Below are 24457 nucleotides of genomic sequence, written 5' to 3'. Positions count from 1 at the left end.
AATACAAAAGTCATAAACAACTGGAACAATTTATTCAGTATGGTATTCTGACATCAAGGGACGCGGGTGGCGCTGTGGGTTAAATCACAGAGCCTAGGGCTTGCCGATCAGAAGGTCGGCAGTTCGAATCCTCATGACAGGGTGAGCTCCCGTTGCTCGGTCCCTGCTCCTGCCAACCTAGCAGTTCGAAAGCATGTCAAAGTGCAAGTAGATAAATAGGTACCGCTCCGGTGGGAAGGTAAATGGTGTTTCCGTGCACTGCTCTGGTTCGCCAGAAGCGGCTTAGTCATGCTGGTCACATGACCCAGAAGCTGTATGCCGGCTCCCTCAGCCAATAAAGCGAGATGAGCACCGCAACCCCAGAGTTGGTCACGACTGGACCTAATGGTAGGGGTCCCCTTTACTTGTACGTTATTCTGACATCATACTGGACTGGTGCCCTCTTTAGGCATTCGGCTTGAGTGTGCAAAGAGGCAAGCTGCGACCCAGGGGTGGGCCTCACCCTCTCAACAGCTAGGCATCCTCCAGACACCCCCAACCCACCAATGCATGCCGGCTGCGCAGGAGTCTTAAGGGGAGCAGGGTTTCCAACATGGAGGCAGTGGCGGAGGGGAAAACATGATGTACACCCGGGGGCGGGGCGATCTGCCCATGGGGGTGCATCGCTCCTCCTAGGGGTGCCAGTGCCACCTGCCGATCACGCAAATATGCCCAGCATGTGGCGCTGCCCGCTGGGAGGGTGCGAACGCTGCCCGTGCAGGGGTGCATCCCTGGCAGCCAGAACCACACACGGGTCGTATTTGCACAATCAGCGGGCGAATTTTCGCGGCGGCGATTGCGCCAATCACGAAAATCCGCCCTCTGAGGGTGTGAGCGCCGCCACGCCGATATGCCCAAGGGTATTTGGCCACCCCCCAGGCATGACACTCAAGAGGGGCGCATCCCCCCCCACACACCCCTTGCGACGCCCCTGCATGGGGGCAGCAACAAAGGTAGATCACAGTGGCCATCTCTGTCTGGCAATCTCCCTTCACAAGTCAGACAGTCCCCGTCAGGCTGGCACTGACCCTGTATTGGCTGGGGAGTTGTTGTTGGCACCCGTCCATCACAGGAGGCAACGGAGGAATGTGCCTTTGTGGGTGAGGTCAACCTGTTGGAAGGTTACGGTGCCTGCTGTGGCTGCAGAGACCGGTGCGGGAGAGACATGTTTTGTTGCAGCGGGGGCAGATTAAGGCATCCAGTTGTGCTGCTGCAGATGCACCACTGCATTTCTTCTCCTTGAGCTCCTCCTTGTTGCCATTCCTCTTCTGGTCGCTGCTAGGGATACATGACTTGACTGTCTCCTGGCACTGCCACCATTTGCAAGGGATTCCCACACGGCAGGGCTGATGTTGCCAGCCTTCATGACTCGTTTGCAGACATCTTCGTAACGCAGAGTGGGCCTGCCAACAGGCCTGGTGCCAGAAGCCAGATCCCAGCAGCTCCTTGGGGTTCCAGTGTGGAGAGCCAGTGTGGTGTAGTGGTTAAGACCGGTAGACTCGTAATCTGGGGAACCGGGTTCGCGTCTCCGCTCCTCCACATGCAGCTGCTGGGTGACCTTGGGCCAGTCACACTTCTCTGAAGTCTCTCAGCCCCACTCACCTCACAGAGTGTTTGTTGTGGGGGAGGAAGGGAAAGGAGAATGTTAGCCCCTTTGAGTCTCCTTGGGGTAGTGATAAAGCGGGGTATCAAATCCGAACTCCTCCTCCTCCTCTTCTTCTTCCTGCCATCTTCTGTTCTGTGGATATGACCAAGGCAGCGTAGGCATCACTGAGACAGGAGTGCAAACATGCTGGGAAGCTGCATGCAGAGTCAAGAAATTATTATTATTATTATTATTATTATTATTATTATTATTAATACCCTGCCCATCTGGCTGATTTTCCCCAGCCACTCTGGGCAGCTCCCAATCGAGTGTTAAAAACAATACAGCATTAAAGAAAGTGGCTGGCGTCTCCCTGAGCTTTTCCTGCTCACCCCTTTCCACGTTCCAACTGAACGCCCAAGGAGGGCTTAAGAAACCAACAAATCTGAAACCTCTTCAGCTATTGTGACATTTTTTGAAGATAAATGGGACCTGCAAGAAAAGGTTGCCACGTGGCGCGCTCTGTTCAGCGTTACGGCCAGTCAGCTATGCACTTTTCCCGGAGACCGCATTCAATTTTCCTAGCATTTTTTGGCGGGTGGGGGTGTGTCATTCCAATACCCAGCCGGCCAGTCAGCATTCTGTTGCTGCCTTGTGTGACAAATATTTTAATGAAGAAAATGCTGGAAAGAAACCCCCTCATATGTTTACTACTTTGATAACAAACGAACAGCGTGCATAGGTATATTGGTCCGTTTAAATATGAATTTTAAAATAAATAAAACTACTTCAAGGTGAGGACATAATGTATTGCCATCTAATGTACCGAATGCTAGTCGACTTGTGATGTGGCCCAGGGCACATTTTTTAGTGGCTCCTTGTCTCTAGAACTTGCCCCTTCCAGATAGCAGTATTAAGGCTTCCAGTTAGCAAGAATTTTAGCACAGAATAAGTATTATTTATAAAGAAACACATGCTATTATTACAAAAATCCACCAGACATGAAATGAAGCGTACAAGTAAATGCACACGAGAATTTTTAACCCTGCTGAAAAGGCTCCTCTCTGTTTCCCCCTTCTGACTCTCAAAAACAGGGTTAAAAACTCTCGTGTGCATTTACTTCCAGTTGGCAAGAATTTTGGCGACACCTCTTTCGAGAACGGCTTCCCTGGTACCCGCTTGAGACAATCTTTTCTGTGGCAAGCAAGTGCCTTTCTTTCCTTCCAGGACTTTCAGTGGCTTGCAGCCATTTTTAACAATCTTAGCGTCTTTTATCAACCATCCTTCTAATATTGTTTATTGGGGCTGTTTAATCTGATGTAGATTTGTGTATCTGTGCTTGCAGAGGTGATTCTGTTGCGGTTGGCTTCTGTAGTTAAGCCATGCTGTTTTATCACAGGGCCATGGGTTATCGCAGCCATGCTCTTAATCGCAGAGCTATGGGTTCAAGCCCGTGGTTGGGCAAAATATTCCTGCATTGCAGGAAGTTGGACTAGACTCCCGTGGTTCCTTCCAGCTGTACAATTCTATGATATGCTGTTGATCTGCTTTAAATTGTCTACAGTAGGGTTGCCACGTTTCAAACTATTTCAAGCTATTTTAAGGGAAAATCGGCACTGCCAACATGGGCTGCCACATGTCTGGATTTTTCTGGACATTTAGCCTATTTCCACCCAGACGCCACTGACAAATGTGGTATTTCATATATGTCCAGGAAAATCCGGATGTATGGCAACCCTACTCTAGGAGCCATACATGTATGGAAGCAAATTTCCATGTACCTAATCTTCTTCTTCTTCTTTGGCGATCCCTCGTAGTCGATTAAAGATGGTCTTCCATGAACTTGGTTTTAACAGTGAGTCCGTAAGTGACTGTGGAGGCCAATTCTGGATGCACACGTCCTGGATGCAGATGTCAAAGTGATAAATAACTACCTGACATTTAAGAGACATCTTAAGGCAGCCCTGTTCAGGGAAGTTTTTAACATGTGATATTTTATTGTATTTTTGGTTTTTATGGAAGCCGCCCAGAGTGGCTGGGGAGGCCCAGCCAGATGGGCGGGGTATAAATAATAAATTATTATTATTATTATTATTATTATTCCACAGTGAGGACATAGGTTTCTGGGTGGGAGTTGATCACAGAGTTTGCCAAGTATGCCTTTCTCTTAGCACGTTTCTCCCTTTTGTCCTGAGTTCAATTGTCTTCAAAGCCCATGACACCTTTGGTAAAGGATGTTCTCCAACTGGTGCGCTCGCAGGCCAGTGTTTCCCAGTTGTCAGTGTTTATACTACATTTTTTAAGATTTGCCTTGAGAGAGTCTTTGAACTTCTTTTGTTGATTACCAGCACTACACTTTCCATTTTTAAGTTCAGAATAGAGTACTTGCTTTGGAAGGCAACAATTAGGCATCCGCACAACTTGACCATTCCAACGAAGTTGATGTTGAAGAATCATTGCTTCGACACTGGGGATCTTTGCTTCTTCCAGTAGACTGGCATTAGTTCCCCTGTACATGTATGTAATCACTATGTACATGATCCATGTACATATTCACTAGGCGGCTGAAATAGGGTTACATGTAACTTGGCAGAGTGTTGGTGCTGACCTTTAAAGCCCTAAATGGCCTCGGCCCAGTATACCTGAAGGAGTGTCTCCACCCCAATCGTTCTGCCCGGACACTAAGGTCCAGCTCTAAGGGCCTTCTGGCGGTTCCCTCACTGCGAGAAGTGAGGTTACAGGGAACCAGGCAGAGGGCCTTCTCGGTTGTGGCGCCCGCCCTGTGGAACGCCCTCCCATCAGATGTCAAGGAAATAAACAACTATTTGACTTTTAGAAGGCATCTGAAGGAAACCCTGTTTAGGGAAGTTTTCAATGCTTGATGTTTTATCGTGTTTTTAAAATTGTGTTGGGATCCGCCCAGAGTGGCTGTGGAAACCCAGCCAGATGGGCAGGGTATAAATAACAAATTACGGTATTATTATTATTATTTTAGCTCAAATGGGCACAGTGCTGCAAAAAGAGCTGCCCTTTGTGCTCAAGTGACTCTATAGAATCAACATCTTGTATCTCCTAAGAATCCTCATACATCAGCACTCTTCCAGAACCGTTTCAATATTGGTCTGTCATGGCAGAAACAACAGAGAATCCCGTGTTTCTTAAATGCATAGTGGAATGTTCTCTCAGATGCACCAGTAAAGGTCAGGGTCATATCTCTTACGTCTTGTATCATTTCATTTGCTGGACAATTGGAGGGTTTGATATTTGCTTTGTACACAACTCCCACCGGCTGAAGGCACCACCCTCCTTCGTAACACCAGGTCCCAAATGAGATATCGCTGCATTTATTGTGATTGAGCTTCATGAGGCTGGAGCCGAACTTCCTCGTAGGCTGTGTGAGCCATGAAGATAGCAGAGAAGCTGTTGAACATACAAAGTGAGATTACAAGACAGCACCGACTATTCTGAAAGCAAAACAACATCTGTATATCAAATTGTATGTATATCAGACCTTCCTCGATACGGTTTTGGCTCTCCGACAGTTGCAAGACAAGCAGAATTATAACGCATGTTCAGTGTGAAATGGTTGGATAGATGTTATAGGAAGCTGTAGACAAGTAGGTTGTCTTCCGAGTCCTGCACAAATTGAACTTGATCACAGTTTCTAGAACCCGAGATAGAAACGTACACAGGGGCTTTCCCACAGTTCTGAGTGTGCAGCACACTGACATTCTCAATATAGCAAGTATACATTCAGTCTGAAAAGTCTGAGAGTGATCAAGATGGTGAGGGAATCTGGTTGCCTCCCTTTTATAGTGCTTTTCCAGGGACATTACACTCACGGTGATTTGCGGTAAAGCATGAAAAACCGAATCAATATAAATACATCAAAGTAACATTCTTATGCCTTGCATGTTAACAAGAGCACTCAGAATAGTTTCATAGTAAATCTCAGTGATGAAAACCAATTCATACTATGAAGAGCTCTCCAAAGATCTCTCCAGTCTAGGAGATGAGGAGCAAAATGGGCAAAAGAAGTTCTGTGTAAGGAAGCACAAAGTGACCACACCGCCACAAAGATGGAGTTGGGCTACATCATCTAGCCCAACTCCCAGACAACCCAATACAGTGGTACCTCGGGTTACAGACACTTCAGGTTGCAGATGCTTCAGGTTATGGATTCTGCTAACTCATAAATAGTACCTCAGGTTAAGACCTTTCCTTCAGGAGGAGAACAGAAATCGCATGGCAGCGGCAGCGGGAGGCCCCATTAACTAAAGTGGTACCTCAGGTTAAGAACAGTTTCAGGTTAAGAACGGACCTCCAGAACGAATTAAGTTCTTAACCTGAGGTACCACTGTACTGCAGCATCCTTGATACATGGGGGATGTGGGTGGCACTGTCGTCTAAACCACTGAGCCTCTTGGGCCTGCCGATCAGAAGGTTGGCAGTTCGAATCCTCATGACAGGGTGAGCTCCCGTTGTTCTGTCCCAGTTCCTGCCAACCTAGCAGTTTGAAAGCATGTCAAAGTGCAAGTAGATAAATAGGTACCGCTGCGGCGGGAAGGTAAACGGCGTTTCCATGTGCTCTGGTTTCTGTCACTGTGTCCTGTTGTACCAGAAGTGGTTTAGTCCTGCTGGCCACATGACCCGTAAAGCTGTCTGTGGACAAACGCCGGCTCCCTCGGCCTGAAAGCAAGATGAGTGCCGCAACCCCATAGTCGCCTTTGACTGGACTTAACCATCCAGGGGTCCTTTACCTTTATTTTTTACCTTTACATGGTCAACACTTACAATTCATTAGCTAAAGAGAGTCCGCCACCTTCTGAGGTAACCTGTTCCACGGCCAAACAACAGCTCTTATATTCAGGAAGAGCTTCCTAATGTTTAGTCTAGACCTGTTTTCTTGTAATGTGAATCTATTGCATCCGTAGGGGGAACGGAAAACAAATCTGGTTGTGTGACAGCCTTTCATATCTTTGACGATGGCTCTCCTCTCACCTATCAATGGTCCCGCTTCCAGACCAAACACACCCTAACTCTTTCAACCTTCATAGGAGCTGGGTTCCCAGGCCCTTCATCATCTTTGTCACCCTTCTCTGAACTTGTTCCACCTTCTTCTGCTGAGGTTCCGAGAAACAGGCACCGTATTCCTCATGAGGTCCGATCAAAGCAGACTAGGACAGTACCATTATTTCTAATGATCTGAACTCCCTACTTCTCTTGATCCAGCTTAGAATTGTGTTAGCCTTTTTTTAGCTTGTCACCTAGGTATTTATCACACGTTATCCATCCTCTGTTTGTGGATCCGATTTTCCCTACCTGTAGAAAGAGCTTTATATTTATCTGTTGACATGCAAGTTGTTTGTTTGGGTCCATCCTATTCTCTTGGATCCTGTTTCTGTCTCCTAAGGCATTGGCTATCCCTCTCGTCTTGGTGTCATCTGAGAATTTGATGAGCATCCCTGCTATTCCTTTCAACGAGTCATTTATAAATGTGTGGAACAGCTCTGCACCCGGGACAGAGCCCTTTGGCCCTTTGCTTGTCACTTCTTCTCAGAATGACAAGGAGCTATTGATGAGCACGGTTTGGTCCAGCAAGCAAACACACACACACACACACACACACACCCCGCCATCAGCATTGTCTAGCCCACATTCTGACAATAACATCACGACACACTTTGTGGAAAGCCTTGCTAAAATGAAGGTATACTAAATCCACAAAATTCCCCTGATCTATCAGGCTAGTAGAGCTATCATAAAGGGAGATAAGTTTAGTCTGGCATGACTTCTTGGTTTATGGGTTGCAGGTGTTTGCTGTGGTGGCAGCCGGTGGCGGCTTTACCCCCCCCCCACCCATAGGCAACTTTTTAAAAAACAGGGGGGAAAGTTTCTGTTACACCAGATAGGAAACAAAGCGGAAGCAGACCATGAGAAAACTATACGAACCCCTAGGATTTTTTTAAAAACTGCCACCTAGTTTAACTAGATGCAAAATATCACCTGAACTGAGATATTATATTTAAATTTTAAAAGACAGTTGAATACAGTGTGGTACCTCGGGTTACAGACACTTCAGGTTGCAGATGCTTCAGGTTACAGACTCCGCTAACCCAGAAATAGTATCTCAGGTTAAGAAATTTGCTTCAGGATGAGAACAGAAATCGCACGGCGGCAGCAGCGGGAGGCCCCATTAGCTATAGTGGAACCTCAGGTTAAGAATAGTTTCTGACCTCCAGAACAAATTAAGTTCTTAACCCGAGGTACCACTGTACTTTAAATAATTGGTTGTTCATTTACTTAGACTGCAATCCTACACCCAGTCTATGACCACTGGAGGAGAGAAACTGCTGGAAAGATCCGGAAAATGTGCCAGGGTTATCCACCAGCGCTGGATATTAATGGGAGGAGAAATGAAGGGAAACCCCTCAAAACAAAACAGGGGGAGGGCGACCCAGAAAAGCCCCTCTTCCTACTTGGTCAAAAGGGTTCTGCCACAGACCCTCCTCACTGCCTTGAAGATTGATCAGTAATAATTCTGAACCAGAAATCACAGGCACAGGATTTTAAGAGCTCTTCTGTAATAACTGTGAGAACCCAAAATCTGATGAGAACAAGAAACCGGAAACCTTACGGAAGCAGCTTCGCAAAATAAATGACCTTGGTCTCAGGGGGAGGTAATTGTGAATCCATGTCCCTTCTTTTGAAAACATTGCCGCACTGTTTGTCCTGTCTTAATGAATCCAAACAAAAATGAATCTGAAAGTGTGCCCGTTTTGTGAATTGGCAAAGAATTAATCTATACATACATACATAATGCACATCTTGCATTAAGACAAGCCGGGGACAAGTGGGCACATTCTAGTCCTGTGACTCCATCATTCATCTAAATCATTCATGAAATGAAATTACCATGGTTAGTTTGATATGATTTGTTCTTAATAAATCCATGTTGATTGCAAATATATCATTCCTGTTTCTTCTAGATGTTAAAGTGAATTCCCCCCCCCATTTTTTTTTTATGTTGCTGCAATTACTTTCCAGGGATGTGACTTGCACTCAAGGCTTCGTTTGCAGTTCTCCAGCCTTCTGGAAACTTGTCTCTGTTTCAATCACTTTCGGTGGTGCAATTTGTCAGGTCTTTCTGACTTGTAGTTAAAGACGCTGTTTGTGGAAGTCTTCTGCCGTCCTGTCTTTCTGCCATATTTTTCCTCGGTTGCTACTTTCCCTTCATTGAAATGAAGCAGAGGGTGATAAATAGGGCAGTGCTGTGCTGGGGGGGGGGAGAGAGAGAGAGAGCTAAATATGGACAGGAAGGGTGTGCAGAACGGAAGGCATTGCAGCTTTTAATGCTCTCAAACCGGTAGCATCGCTGGGAGAGAGCGTTTGGATGTTTGGAGATACAGAAAGGTAACTCCTTGCTGCAGCATGGTTTGGAATTGGGCTCAGCAAAACTGAGAGCCTTCTCTTTCAATAGATTATAGCTTGGTTTATTATGAATAAGCTCCATTCTGAAATTCAGTCCCCATCACACCTTGAAAACATGATTAGAAGCATGAATGAATGAATGAATCTTTATTTGCGTCAGCCATCGGCCATAGCAATAAAACAACAATACGATATACAAATCATAGAAATAAAAAGTCAATTATATACAGTGATACCTCCGGTTACGAACTTAATTCGTTCCGGAGGTCCGTTCTTATCCTGAAACTGTTCTTAACATGAAGCACCATTAGCAAAAGCATGCCTCCCACTTTGCGCGCACCTCTAGCGCACAATTTCTGCTCGCATCCGGGGGCAAAGTTCATTTCCAGGTTAGCGCAGCTCGTAACGCAACTCATGCGCAACCAGAAGCGTTCGTATCCAGAGGTACCACTGTGAAATACATTTTAGGGTTTTGAATCAATAGTCAAATAGTGGATCTTATTCTGATTGCCCCAGCTAAAAACAGGGCCGTCTTTAGCAGATGCGGCACCGGGGTGCAAATATCCACCCAGCGCCTCCAAATTACCATGGATAGTGTTGAGGTGGTCATATCTGCGCACTGCCAGCCATCTGGGGGGGGGGGTGCAACTCTCCCCCATGCTGCTGCAGGAGGGCAATCCTCACAGAGGCTTGGAAGTGAAGTTGCGCCCCTCCCAAGCCTCCTCAGGAGAAGGAGAAGAAGAGTTTGGATTTGATATCCCGCTTTATCACTACCCGAAGGAGTCTCAAAGCGGCTAACAATCTCCTTTTTCCTTCCTCCCCCACAACAAACACTCTGTGAGGTGAGTGGGGCTGAGAGACCTCAGAGAAGTGTGACTGGCCCAAGGTCACCCAGCAGCTGCATGTGGAGGAGCGGAGACGCGAATCCGGTTCCCCAGATTACGAGTCTACCGCTCTTAACCACTACACCACACTGGAGGAGAGCGATCCCCACAGAGGCTTGGGAGGGAAACTGCACGCCCGCCAGCCATATGGTTGGTGTGGCACAGCTGGCGGGCGTGCAGGGAAAGGGGAGGCCGCTGGCAAAGCCTGCGACCTGGCGCAACGCAGCACGAAGCCCTATGAGAAAGACGGCTCTGGCTAAAAACCTTGCAACCTTAATGGTCAGAAGCATAAAAAGGACCTTAGTGCTATCCCGATCTTACAAAATCTTGCCCCCTGCTCCCTAGACCAATTTAAGGTGTTGTTGATGTTGACATATACAACCCTAGCTATCTGAATAAATGTCTCATTCGTCTTCAACCTGCCTAGATCAGGACCTAGCTCTTTTAGTGACAGGGCTGCCTTCACCTCCTGTTGCCTTGTTGCATGCCTGGTGTGCTGCCCCGTTGATTTTGTGTTGTTTTGTGGTTTTAATTCAATATTTTCAATGAATTTTATGTAACTGCGTGGTGAAGGGAGGGCTGCAAGCAGTGCTTTTTTCTGGGGGTACGCAGGGGTACGTATACCCCTAAACATTTTGTGAATCTGTGTATTTTTGTCCATTTGCTGTATTTATTTTTCATGATTTGAACTATAAAATGGTGACTTTCTTGAATCAAAATGAGAGTACCCCTAAACATTTTTTTTTAGGGGGGGAAAGCGCTGGCTACAAGTGCAAAAAAACCATTCCTCTACCCGTGGATACCAAATTGCAGTCCTCTTTCAAATCCCACCTACTCCATCTTGCCTTGTCACTCAAATTTTCTGCAATGCAGACTCTCTATTTCCCTTCTCTTGCTGTCCAGGCTGGTAATATTCTAAAGTATCTTTCAGCTGGAAACGTGGCAGCCACTGCCTAACTGTTTAGAGAGATTGCTCTCCCAGTCGGAGCTGAAGGGGAATCTGACAGGGGGAATGAGAGGAGATGCTCAGAGCTCTCACGGGAGGAAACTCCCAGTCACCAAATTGCAGGAGGAATCTGGCTCTGTGTGTGCATAGGGAGGGCAGGGGCAGAAGGATTTCCTGTCTTTTATATTTAAAAGCTTATTGATCAGCAACTTGTGCACATGGTGTGAAATGAGGTGCTGTGTAGAGTTGCTTAGATTCTTACACACACACACAAACACACACACAAACACACACACACACACACACACATATATATTTAAATTTTCTGTTTTACAATTTTGAATATTCATTTAAACAACCTTAAAATTTCAGTGACTTCCCTTGTGCTCTTTCCATGGTTCATTTTGTATAACATAAATCCCTGCATATTTTATATAAACTAAACCATTCAGTATTGCGTTGTTACAGTGGTACCCCGGGTTAAGTACTTAATTCGTTCCAGAGGTCCGTTCTTCACCTGAAACTGTTCTTAACCTGAAGCACCACTTTAGCTACTGGGGCCTCCTGCTGCCGCCGCACCACCGAAGCCCGATTTCTGTTCTTATCCTGAAGCAAAGTTCTTAACCTGAAGTACTATTTCTGGGTTACCGGAGTGTGTAACCTGAAGTGTATGTAACCTGAAGCGTATGTAACCCGAGGTACCACTGTACATCCATCAAAACTTATTTACACTGTTGAATTTATCTTAATGCTGCCCACGTTTTCAAGTCCACACAATCTCCCCCCCCATATATTAAATAAACGTTTTCCAATCTTCTCTAAACGTAGGTTCTTCTTGTTCTCTTATTCTATATGTTAAGTCCACAAGCTGCAGATATTCCATCAGTTTAAGTTGCCATTCTTCTTTGGTTGGGACCTCACTCGTTTTCCATTTTGGGGCTTACAAAACACAGGCTGCAGTGCTGGCATACATAAATAACCTTTTTTGACACCTGGGAATTTCAGTCTGAATTATCCCCAACAAAAAGGACTCTGGGCTTTTGTTTTTTGTTTTGGAAAAGTGCTTTTAAACATTTTTTTCAATTCATTATAAATCATTTCCCAATACTCTTTTACCCTTTACAAGTTCACAACATATGAAAGAACCTTCCCTCAACCTCATTGCATCTCCAGCACTTATCTGATTCAGTCTTATACATCTTAGCAAGCCTACTCAGAGTTAGGTACCATCTGTAAACCATTTTCAACTACCGTATTTTTCGCTCTATAGGATGCACTTTTCCCCCTCCAAAAATTAAGGGGAAATGTGTGTGCGTCCTGTGGAGCGAATGCAGGCTCCTTGGCTTCAGCGATAGCAATGTGAAGCCTCCAAAGCGCAGAGGGAGCGCTCCTTTCGCTGCTTTTGTGTTGCTTTCGCTGAAGCCTGGAGAGCGAGAGGGGTCGGTGTGCACTGATCCCTCTCACTCTCCAGGCTTCAGGGATAGCTGCCTCAAGCCTTCGGAGTGCAGCGCGAGTTCCCACTGCGCTCCACAGGCTTCAGGTTCCTTTCGCTGAAGCCAGGAGAGTCTTGCTTTTCCGGCTTCAGCGAAAGGAACCCGAAGCCTCTGGAGCGCAGCAGGATCTCGCGCTGTGCTCCAAAGGCTTCAGGGATAGCTGCTGCGCTCCGGAGGCTTTGGGTTCCTTTTGCTGAAGCTGGGAGAGCAAGACTCTCCTGGCTTCAGCAGAGAGGGAGAGCTGCACAGCGCCCCTTCAGCCAAGCGGGAGGAGAAATGGAAGGGGCTCCGTTTCTCCTGCTGCTTCGCTGAAGGGGCGCTAAGCAGAGAGGGGGAGAATTATTTTTTTCTTGTTCTCCCCCTCTAAAACAAGGTGCGTCCTATGGTCGGGTGTGTCCTATAGAGCAAAAAATATGGTAGTTCTCCTTCAAGAAATAACATGTAGAGTTGCCTAGATTCTCAAGACCCCATCTTCAACCTCCCTAAATTGTCAGTGAAGTCCCCACCATCACTCCATGTCTTCTGCAGCACTTGGGATGGAGCTAGGAGGGCAGCGACTCTCCTCCATTCTCCTCCTTGCTCTCTCACACCACCACTGTTGTTATTCTCACAATTACCATGAATTAATGTTACTCGCTTAATACAGTTTTAGCTGCTTGGCATGTGTCACTATCAGTGCTCTGATCTCGCCAGGTGGTTCCCCCCCCCTCTCTCCTCGCCTCACTGGCAATACTGTCTGATCCATCCTGGAATTAGCGGCTGAGATTTTAAATGAAAATAAATGCCAGTCTTTGCTCGTGGATAATGCCTAGAAATTGGATTTGATTAACATTATTGACACTATATATTGTTTAATTAAGCGCATGCCCACACGGTGCAGGATGATGGCATTTGCATGCAGGCAGAGAAGGCAAATTCAGGATTGGGATGGAGAGGAAGTCCTCTCTAGAGTGTGAATCAGGTGCTCAGATATGAGTTATGGAAAAAGAGACCGCAGGTGGGCTTGCAGCCTGGCAGGCAGCAAAGAAGAATAGATGGACGAACCTCCTCAGCAGCAAATAGCTGAAAGTGAGTGCAGCAGGCAGTGAGACAGGATTGGGTCCCTGGCACCAGGTCATTCCCATGAGCAGAAGGATTGTGCTTTGTGCTGCGAGAGCCCCAGCTTGAGCTGTCTGTGGGTCTTTCTCCTCACAGTGAACTGAGGGCCAAACTGTTAAGTTGTGGGTGAACATATCAGACGACACAGCGATTCTTCAAACAGCTCTTGTTTATTCAGAGGCCAGAACAGAACTGAACTGAAGGGTTCAGTCAGCCTGCTTATATAGAGCTCCAGTACAACGTTACAGTAACAACTTTCTAAAACTATCCAATCACTGAACGTCACTTTCGATCCTTCATTTGCATAACTATCTACAGTATCCCCCTGCTGGCCCAGGGTGAGAACTTCAGTACATAACACCAACGATGTATCTTCTGTTCCTTCTTACATTAGGTTTGAAAATCAGTATTTCATATTTATGAGCTGCACAACTATGTCTAAAGTTCCCCAGAATTGTGATGGGAGACAAGAGTGGTCCTCTGGAACTGTTACCAGAATGTCTATATGAGCATTTTTAATTTTTTTAAAGTTGCAAAGTCACCAGTTTCAAGAAAAGTAATGCTAGATTTATGGCAGATTTTACTTCATACTCCCCCCTCCCCGCCGTTCTACCTTCATTTTCTGTTGCTAACTCAACTAGAGATTTTGCAGCTGGGATCAGCCTGGGATGTAAGAACATCAAGCATTGCTGATTCTGGCTGAACTCAGACTGGAGCTCATTTTATAGCTTACTTGAGCAAGGAAGGGATACTTTTATGCCATGATTCTGTTAGCACAACTGTCATCCAGTGAAAGCGCTAAGGAGTAATTAACAGTGACTTCCAGGTTGCTTATAGGAGAGCTCAGGGCTGTCTATTTTTTGGAAATCTCTTACAACTTGGCCTCCCATACACCCACCCCTCCTTAGCTTAGAATATCAATAATAATACAGCCGTACCTCGGATCTCAAATGTCTTGGCTCCCAAACAAATCAGCTCCCAAACGATCAAAATTCGGAAGTGTGTGTTCCGGTTTTTGAATGTTCTTTCGGAAGCCGAACATCCAATGGGGCTTCCACAGCTTTTGATTGGCTGCAAGAGCTTCCTGCAGCCAATCATAAGCTGCGCTTTGGTTTTCGAACGTTTTGGAAGTCAAACGGACTTCCAGAACAGATTCCGTTCGACTTCCAAGGTACGGCTGTAATTTATTATTTGTACCCCACCCATCTGACTGGGTTGCCCCAGCCACTCTGGGCTGCTTACAACATATATGAAAACATAATAAAACATGAAAAAGCTTCCCCATACAGGGCTGCCTCCAGATGTCTTCTTTTTTAAAAAATATATTTTTATTAAACCATTTTAACAAAACAATTATCAATCAAAAGAACCAATTACATTTACCCCCTTTCCCCCCTTCCCACCCCCTAATGACTTCCCTCAGCTCACCTCTCTGATTTGTTCACACATATTATTCTCTGCATGTTAAAAATTGTACATATCATTACCTTATCTGTCATAAAAAGGTACCCCTGCTCGTACGGGCCAGTCTTGGCAGACTCTAGGGTTGTGCGCCCATCTCACTCAAGAGGCCGGGGGCCAGCGCTGTCCGCAGACACTTCCGGGTCACGTAGCCAGCATGACATCGCTGCTCTGGCGAGCCAGAGCCGCACACGGAAATGCCGTTTACCTTCCCGCTAGTAAGCGGTCCCTATTTATCTACTTGCACTCGGAGGTGCTTTCGAACTGCTAGGTTGGCAGGCGCTGGGACCAAGCAACGGGAGCGCACCCCACCGCGGGGATTCGAACTGCCGACCTTTCGATCGGCAAGCCCTAGGCGCTGAGGCTTTTACCCACAGCGCCACCCGCGTCCCTTATCTGTCATATATTCTACTAATAAATTTGTGGATGTTTATTCAAAACCTGCCAAGGAGTCCAAATCATTTTGTTGTTGTTTTTAGACAGTTTGTTAAGTTCCCATTCTTCCTTGAAGTCATGGTTGCCCTTCTCACATAATTTATATGTCAACTTTGCCAACTCCGCGTAGCTCATCAGTTTTTCTTGCCATTGTTCTAAAGGTTGTCTTCTAAACGTTGTATAGTTACTTATCTCTTTGACCTGGGGAGGCATCAGTTTATTTCCCCCACCCCTCCAATTATATTTAAGCAGCTTTTCAGACTTGCTCCTTTCCCCAAGGCAGTGTTCCTTATTAAAAAACCATCTCTGTCTATCTCTACAAGTGCACTTTTTCCTTTTCAGACAAATGTGGGAAAGGAGAAAGTGAGGCTAGGTGTGGATCTCTCATCCGACAGAAACCGCTGTGTCATAGCTGCCTGCTTGGTACAATTTCCTCTGGAGAGGAGAATTGGGGAGCATGGAAGCAGGACTGGGACAGGTGCCCACTTAAGGCTGACCCAGATTTTTGTTGCAGAAATCAAGCAAGGGTGCTCACCTAAGTGGGCACCCCTCACTTTTATTGTGACACCCTAAACACACCCACCCATATATGCAGATATGGAATGGGGGCAGGGAAATAAACATTGACGTCATTCATTATCTAAGGCAAGGGTAGGCAAACTAAGGCCCAGGGGCCGGATTTGGCCCAATCGCCTTCTAAATCCAGCCCACGGACAGTCCAGGAATCAGCGTGTTTTTACATGAGTAGAATGTGTCCTTTTATTTAAAACGCATCTCTGGGTTATTTGTGGGGCCTGCCTGGTGTTTTGACATGAGTAGAATGTGTGCTTTTATTTAAAATGCATCCCTCTGGGTTATTTGTGGGGCATAGGAATTCGTTCATCCCCTCCACAAAAAAATATATAGTCCAGTCCACCACATGCTCTGAGGGATGGTGGACAAGCCCACGGCTGAAAAAGGTTGCTGGCCCCTGATCTAAGGTGACCTTGTTGCAATAAACTAGCATGGCCATTCTGTAGACTCAGACTGGTAGTGGATCCCAAGAAGAGGTGGATCCCAGTGCTTGCTAAGTAGAGATGCCACGGTTGCACTCCCTCAGCCCTCTCCCAAATGAACAGTAGCAACCACTACCACCACCAGTGCCGGATTTACGAATAAGCTAAACAAGCTATAGCTTAGGGCCCCACTCTCTTGGGGGGCCCCCAAAAATTCAAAGGAAAAAAAAACCTGGATGTACATTTCCAAAATATAAGATAAAAAACAAATAAAATAAAACCTACAAACAGCAACAGCGTTTTGTGTTGTGTAGGCTCCTATAGCCTGCTCCCTAAAATATTACTGGTTTGCTCATTTCTGTATATAGCAGGCATGTCCAAAGTCCGGCCCGAGGGCCAAATCCGGCCCCCTGGTCGATTTAATCTGGCCCCCCAAGCAATTTGGGAAATGAATCTGTTGTGGCCTCCGAGCACCTGCTGGTCAGCTTGTTCTGCCCAGGAACCAATGCATCTGTGAAGAGCTGCAACTCTCCTGCATCAACCCTTGGAACTGTCCACTTGCCGGCTTGCGCATACGCCCTGTTCTGTTTTCTGGCCATTGGCTGGCTCGCGCAGGCACCCTCTCTACTTTGGGGTGAAATCCTTAAAAAAAAGTTCAACAACTTTGGCCAGCTCTCATGCATCAAAATCTGGCCCTCTTCATCAAATCTGGCCCTCTTTTCAAAGTTTGAACACCACTGATATATAGGGTGCCTACATTCTGCATGTGCAAATGGCTTTAGATTCCTATTAGGTCCATAAATCATCATATAGCATATAAAGGGACCCCCTGACCATTAGGTCCAGTCGTGGCCAACTCTGGCGTTGTGGCGCTCATCTCTCTTTATTGGCCGAGGGAGCGGGCTTACAGCTTCTGGGTCATGTTGCCAGCATGACTAAACCGCTTCTGACAAACCAGAGCAGTGCATGGAAACACTGTTTACCTTCCCGCCGGAAGGTGCTTTCGAACTGCTAGATTGGCAGGAGCAGGGACTGAGCAACGGGAGCTCCCCCCATCGCGGGGATTCGAACCTTCTGATCGGCAAGTCCCAGGCTCTGTGGTTTAACCCACAGTGCCAAAACAGTGACCATTTGTTGTTGACAAAGGACGGGTGGACATTTAAAGTGCCCCATTACCTTCAGTAGCTCAGGGCCTCATCAAAACCTAAATCTGGCCCTGACCTCCACTAAAGCCACTTTGAAGGGCTTGGGTCTGCCTGCGTACTAGGGCTTGAGTTCAATGCTTCCCAATGTTTGGGTTTCCCCAGTCCAAAGTGCATGCATGAGGGGCCTAAGATGGATGACAGACAAGCTCTGCCTTGAAAGACATGTATTATATTGAGGAGGAGAATTGCTTCATACGATATGTAGGAAGAGCCATGTTGTTCTTCAGTGCGTAGCTGCAGGCTATTCAGAACAACCCACAGAAAGGCAGAGACAATTTAATTAAATATTGAAAAGTGAGGTCAAGTTATTAAAACAATTCTGCCATTTTTAGGAATAAGCTTGCCTTTGGTACCTTGCCGCAGGCTGTTCTGCTGCGTTAATTCTGGGAGTTCCACTTTTGCCGGCCCATGTCTTGCTCTTGCCAGGCAAATTCATGAGGGAAGCAAATATGCAAATTGGGTGTCTTTGCGGACTCATCTGGGATTCGAAGCAACAAACAAACACTTTCATGCAAAACCAGAATGGAACCCCTGAAGTCATGAGCCCGGCTGCCTTTGAATCTCCATTCCTTTGATCGCAACAATTGCCAATTGCCACAGCTCTGATTTCCATAGAGATCTTTGCTCGCTGCTGGGAAATGAATGAGAGCACAGGGACTGCACACAGAGAAAGGAATGGCTCAGCATTCTGACAGCGGCTGGCCAGATGCCACAGGGAAAGTCTCAGGCGTGAAAAGGTGGCAATATCTAGACCTTCCCATTTGCTGGTCCCCACATCTGACTGCTCATCGTCTCTGCCCTGGGAGTGCCGAGCAGCCTTCCCCAATACGATACCCTCCAGATATTTCAAACCAGCTGCCCTCCAGAGCTGTTCTTGCTGGGAAAGATGGAGGTTATAGTCCAAAACATCTGGAGGGCATCAAGTTGGAGAAGGCTGGTTTGGAGCCTCCGATGCATCTGTTATCCAAGACTCATTGAATCTAGACTCAGGTAGGTAGCCGTGTTGGTCTGACGCTGTCGAAATAAATTAAAAAATTAAAAAATTGTCCAGTAGCACCTTAGAGACCAACTAAGTTTGTTCTGCGTATATGGAAATGTAAAGAAAAAGAAGGAACATTTTATCACATGTTGTGGGAATGTAAAAAAGTGAAAAGCTTCTGGGAAATGATATATAATGAGATGAAAAAAATGTTGAAATATATATTCATAAAGAAACCAGAAGCATTTTTACTGGGCATGGTAGGAAGTGATATAAATAGAAAAGAATGTAAGCTGTTTTTATATGCAACGACGGCAGCAAGAATATTATTGGCACTAAAATGGAAGCAAGAAGAATTACCGATGAAAGAAGAATGGATGAAATTAATGGACTATGCAGAACTGGATAAATTAACAGGAAGGATTCGAAATCTACGGGACCAGAAATTCACAGAAGACTGGTGTAAATTTACAGACTATTTGAAAAATAATTGTGATGATCAGACTACGTTTGTAGGTTTGCAAGAAGTTTTGTGAGGTGAATTATTGGAACTATTGCAAAAATGGATAAAGGGGAGGATGGTTAGTTAAGATAATTAAAGGCAATATGAATTTAAGAAATGCATAAGAAGTGGTTAAAACAGTGGATCATCAGAGGTGCTGATGGAAGTCCAAAAAAAGATTGTATAAGTGGTGAAGTTTTGTGGTATGTATTATAATTTATATGTTAAAATTAATAAAAATTATTATATAAAAAAAGTTTGTTCTGTGTATAAGCTTTCGTGTGCATGGCATCTGAAGAAGTGAGCATGCACACGAAAGCTTATATCCAGAACAGACTTAGCTGGTTTCTAAAGTGCTACTGGACGATTTTTTAATTTTTTCATGGGATCTAATAAACCCCACCAAGTGATTCTGTGAGCACATTGGCCACGCTAGCTGGCAGCCAACTCCCCAGAAGTTTTCAGGATGCCAACAAGACTGACAAAAGCTTCTGTGATCTCCCAGCTTTGCCTAAATGAATGAAAAATGTGATGTTTACTGGTGAGGTATTAGCTCAGATCGCCATCGAATGGGATGCAGGTTCTCGATACATCCTCTCATGTCTTTCCTTTGGTTTATTTCAGATCTGAATGGATGTCTCCCGGAAAGCGATGGCTGAGCAGAACCCTTGCTTGGAAATGCAAGTCTTGTTCACCATGGATCCTGCTCCAAATAGGTTTGGGTCAGGAGGAGCAGAACATGTCACAGGAGAAAGGATACCCTGGGGAATGTCTGTGCTGGTCCTGTCTGCGGCTCTGGAAGAGTCTGAACCAGCTGAGGAGTAACATATTCCCCTTTTACACTGATACGGCTGTCCGATAGTTTCTCTAATTGTTGAAGATCTGAACAAGTTGTTGCCAGGAGGTCCATAAGAAAGATTGCCCTCCAGCCAGTGCGGGACTCCTCTTACCTCTAAGAAGGAAATTAGTAGTGAAAAGTCAGAGAGAATCGAGAGTGGGAAGGGACGGAAGGGGGAGGAAGGGAAAGGTTGGTGCTTTCAGGGGTACTGAGAATAGTCCTGGGCAGAAGGCAGTTCCAGTAGTGGGCAGCGAAGGATTTGCTTGAGGTCATTCCATGAAGGAACCTCCATCCATACATTGCAAAGCCTTTGGGAGCAATGGTTGTGTCGAGAGAGCTGTGTTTCTGGGCTACTGGAGCCTGAGGACATCACATGAAGTCTCTGGTCCATCTGCCATTGCTTTGCTGGAACTTCTTCTGCGGCAGAGGACTTCTGCTGCCCGCCTCGTGACACTCCATCAGAGATGAGCGCAGGCCTGCCTTTGTAGCAAGGAGGCCCGAGGGAAGAGTGGGCGCTTCCATCGTCTCACCATGGTGCTTCCACCCCCGGACAAGCGGCATGTGTGTCTCACCACTATTGTTATAATGACCAGCATGGCATTCATGGATGCTTATCTAGTGGAGCAGAATCAGGGGCCCCGTAAGATTGGCGTCTGCATCATCGTCCTGGTAGGAGACATCTGCTTTCTGATTGTGCTGCGCTACGTGGCTGTCTGGGTGGGGGCTGAGGTCAAAACGGCCAAGCGTGGCTATGCTATGATTCTGTGGTTCCTCTACATCTTTGTACTGGAAATCAAACTCTACTTTATATTCCAGAACTACAAGGCTGATAAGAGAAACCTGGAGACAGTGGCCAGGAAGGCACTGACCTTGCTGCTCTCCATCTGCGTGCCAGGACTATACTTGGTGCTCGTGGCTTTGGACAGCATGGAATACATCCGCACTTTTCGAAAGAAAGAGGACTTGCGAGGAAGGCTCTTCTGGGTAGCCTTAGACCTCCTGGACATCTTGGACATTCAAGCCAATCTGTGGGAGCCACACAAGACGGGGCTGCCCATCTGGGCAGAAGGTCTCATGTTCTTCTACTGCTACATTCTTCTCCTGATCCTCCCTTGCGTATCGCTCAGCGAAATCAGCATGCAAGGGGAGCACATTGCTCCGCAGAAAATGATGCTCTACCCTGTCCTGAGCCTGGTGACCATCAACGTCGTCACCATCTTCATCCGCGCCATCAACATGGTGTTGTTCCAAGACAGCAGAGTCTCAACCATCTTCATCGGCAAGAACATCATCGCTATCGCCACCAAGGCCTGCACGTTCCTGGAGTACAAGAAGCAGGTGAAGGAGTTTCCCCAAAACGCCATTGCGCTTGAGCTGCAGCAGAACTCGGTGCCCCACAACCAGACGGTCCACAGTTCGCAGGGCATTGCCCACGAGCAGTCGCCCACCAGGGAGATCTTGGACACATGACAGGGCTCCTCGGGCGTTGGCGCTCGCTCACCTTCCCTTGGCGGAGTGGGAGAGGGGGATTGTGCTCTCACCCCAGCACCCAGAGCTGCCCCCACCCCCGGCACAAGGTTCTGATCACAGTGGTGGGACACCCCATGCATCTCAGGTATTTCCTTGGGGCCCTCTAGAAAGAAAACAAAACCAAATGGACCTCCGGAGAAGAACTCTGCCCCAGTCAGCATCTGATCTTTTCTATCTGTTTGTTACCTGTGCATCACAACATGACGGGAATGAGGATTTTTGTTATCACAGTCTTTTCTAAGGAAGGGAAGGGGAGGGCGGGGAGGGGGGGAGAATCAGGCCTTGCACTTTTTCCAGTGTCCCTGTAAACATGGGTGTCTTATTTAAAATCGCTGTGTTTACAGTTTCTTATTTTTAAGACGAAAAAGCCACACCCGTTTGATCATTGCTGGGAACTCCAGCAGAGTCTGAACGGTTTTATAACATCCGGCAGCAGCTCCTGGTTCTCTTCAGGTGTAGGTGCAAAAGTTGAGGCATGGCAATTCGCTGGGAAAAGAGGACCTCCAATGTGGCCAAAGTGCTAAGGCAGCCGCACCAGGAACAGCGTTTGACAGCCAACGGAATGCTTTGTAAGGGTCATTCTGATGCTTTGTCAAATAATTCAGCACAAGTTTCCTGGGTTTATTTTATTTGGGGGTTGGGGGGGGGGGTAGGACGATTTTCTCATTTTCCAACTCTCAGTCCTGGTGGCTTGATTTTTCCAGGGGGGGGGCGTGTTTCGCCAGAGGGGGTCAGGGTGAGGAGAGCGGCCGGATGGGGCTACAAGTGGAAGCTGCAACCCTAAGGATGATGCAGGTTCATTTTTATTCCAGCAGCAGCAGCAGCAGCAGCAGCTGAATTTAAAACAGGGCTGCTTTTGTATAAACCACACAGTCTTTCTCTAGGCGAGAGCAGGAGCCGGTCCCTCCGTGCAGGTCAGAGGAGCAGCAGTCAGATCCAGCAGAGAATGGGCAGCAGTCGGATCCAAGCACCATGAAAACGCTACCAAGACTGGAGGTCCCAACCAAGCCGACATAAGGTCTTGCAGTGTCTCTGTCCCGCCTTGAAGCTGCTAGCAGCAAATTAGGCTGACACCCAAGCAGGGCCGTGTCCCAGTGGCCCCTTCCTTATCGGTGATCTTTTCTCCTATTTCCACACAAAGCTCTGGCTTCTCCTGGGCAGCCTCGCAGTGTCTGGGGGCAGCTGCTCCCATTGCATGTGTCATGCGCCATGCGCCATACACCTCCCTACCCCCTTCAGCCATGAGGCCCATTGCTCACTTGCCCCATTCAGCTGCACAGGAGAAGGGGTCCCGTTTGGCAGCCTGCTGCCATAGCCCAAGCGGTCAAGTTCCCAATTGTGCTGAGGTTGCCACCAGCCCGTGTTTTCATTGTACATTTTGATACCTCGGCCTGGGTGTCAGAACAGAATACATCAGTTCCCTTATGCAAACCAACAATGGGGTGCCTCTCTGAGAAGGTGGGCCTTGGGGCAAAAGGAAGAGGGCTGGCAAACCCCATGGGTTGCCATTTCTTCCTCTAACCTGTCCCCCTCAACCGGGCAAGCAATACCCAGCCATTGTGTTCCATGCCACCAATTGGATGGCATAGGAGGAGGGGGACCCCGAGGCTCAGCGGCAGAGGAAAGGTTTGAGCTTTCTGACCCATGGAATTGTCGCTCCGCCAAGTAATGGCGGGGAGAGATATGAGGAGATGGAAACAGAGGGTGAGCAGAGACGGGGTGTGTCTGGGAAAATGTGGGTGACTCAAGGGGGTCTGTGCTGCGGAGTCTTGTTTTGCAAGGTGCTGTGCATGGGAGCAGCAGCTTCTTGGGTCCTGAAACCCTCCCTTGCCTCCAGGGGGGCCTTCTTTGCATATCCACCACTCCTACGAAGCCGCTACTCTCAGGCCATAACAGCAGGGTGTGTGTTTTGGAGTCATCCAGCTGCAGCCATCCTGAAAAGGAAGTATAGAAAGGTGCTGAGCTCACCCAACAGGAGGGCACTCTCAGATCACGTTGTCACTTGCCTGGGAAGCGACACAGTTCCGAGGGAGAGTTTGGTCCCTGCACAGGACTCTGTTTTTATTTTGTTTGAAGACCGTTCTGTTTTTATGTAATAAAGGGTTCTGGATACCCAGCGGGCAGCTGCTTTCACTATCTGTGTGTCTTATTTGCCAACACTTCAATTTCATCCCTGCTCTTCTCCAGAGGTCCGAACAACATCTGCAAACACCTGTACAGGAAGTCCATCTCTGTAGGATCCTCCTCCCGGTCTTTCTCAGGAGGCCAGCTACCCAGTTTCATTAAGCCAAATTATGGCAGAGAACTCCTCCAGCTGATATTCTTCCCCAAACCCATCCTACTACCTTGCAGCCCCCGTTGCAGAACTAGGACCAGCTGATTTTGTACCTCTGCATGCAGGAAAGTAAGGTTAAGGGGGAAAGAAGCCCACTTCCTAGGAGCGGACCAGCACATCGCCAAGCAGTCCGCCAGGAAGGCTGACAGCTGCTCTTGCCGTCACCTGATGGGTTTTTGCTTTTGTGATTGGACATGGATCCTTATTTTGTAGTGGTTGCTTGTTATAGGGACACGGGTGGTGCTGTGGTCTGAACCACTGAGCCTCTTGGGCTTGCCGGTCGGAAGGTCAGCGGATCGAATCCCCACGACGGGGTGAGCTCCCGTTGCTCTGTCCCAGCTCCTGCCAACCTAGCGGTTCAAAAACACACCAACCTTCTGATCGGCAAGCCCAAGAGGCTCAGTGGTTTAGACTATGGGTACCAGATTTTTTTCAATGAATTTTTTTTTTTTTAAGCTGAGTAGCAACAGGGAGTCCATAGTGGGGATGCTGAGGCAAAAGACCCTGGGCCCAAGCACACATGCATATTGTATAAAGGTGCAAAGCCCTTCTTTCGCACCCTGTGAAACATAAATGCGCAGAATTTTTAAAAAACTGGGCAACGGCCGCCCGCCCACAACTCCTGATCTTCCCCCGATCAGTCAAAACAAGGAGGGAAGTGGGCAGGAGATCTGCACCGCTGGACGTCCCCGGTTCCCCTT

The 24457-nt window shown here is 47.2% G+C and overlaps 1 protein-coding gene across 2 annotated transcripts in view; it reads left to right on the top strand.

Moving 5' to 3' along the window:
- LOC114598615 (transmembrane protein 121) overlaps nt 1–23557 on the top strand; it is a 29209-nt gene extending 5652 nt beyond the window's left edge. The window contains exons 2-3 of one of the 2 annotated variants that reach the window (XM_028732491.2): nt 19678–20560; nt 20708–23557. In XM_028732491.2, the coding sequence (XP_028588324.1) occupies nt 20423–20560; nt 20708–21361 (792 nt within the window). In that variant the 5' untranslated portion in view covers nt 19678–20422 and the 3' untranslated portion in view covers nt 21362–23557. Of the gene's footprint in view, nt 1–19677 lie in introns of both variants that reach the window. The other variant, XM_028732490.2, reaches the window with a different exon arrangement.
- The last annotated feature ends 900 nt before the right edge of the window (nt 23558–24457 follow it).

Source organism: Podarcis muralis, chromosome 5 (assembly GCF_964188315.1).
Source record: "Podarcis muralis chromosome 5, rPodMur119.hap1.1, whole genome shotgun sequence".
NCBI lineage: Eukaryota > Metazoa > Chordata > Lepidosauria > Squamata > Lacertidae > Podarcis > Podarcis muralis.
The sequence above is the reverse complement of the archived record's forward strand: the minus strand, read 5'-3'. Positions and strand labels throughout refer to the sequence as shown.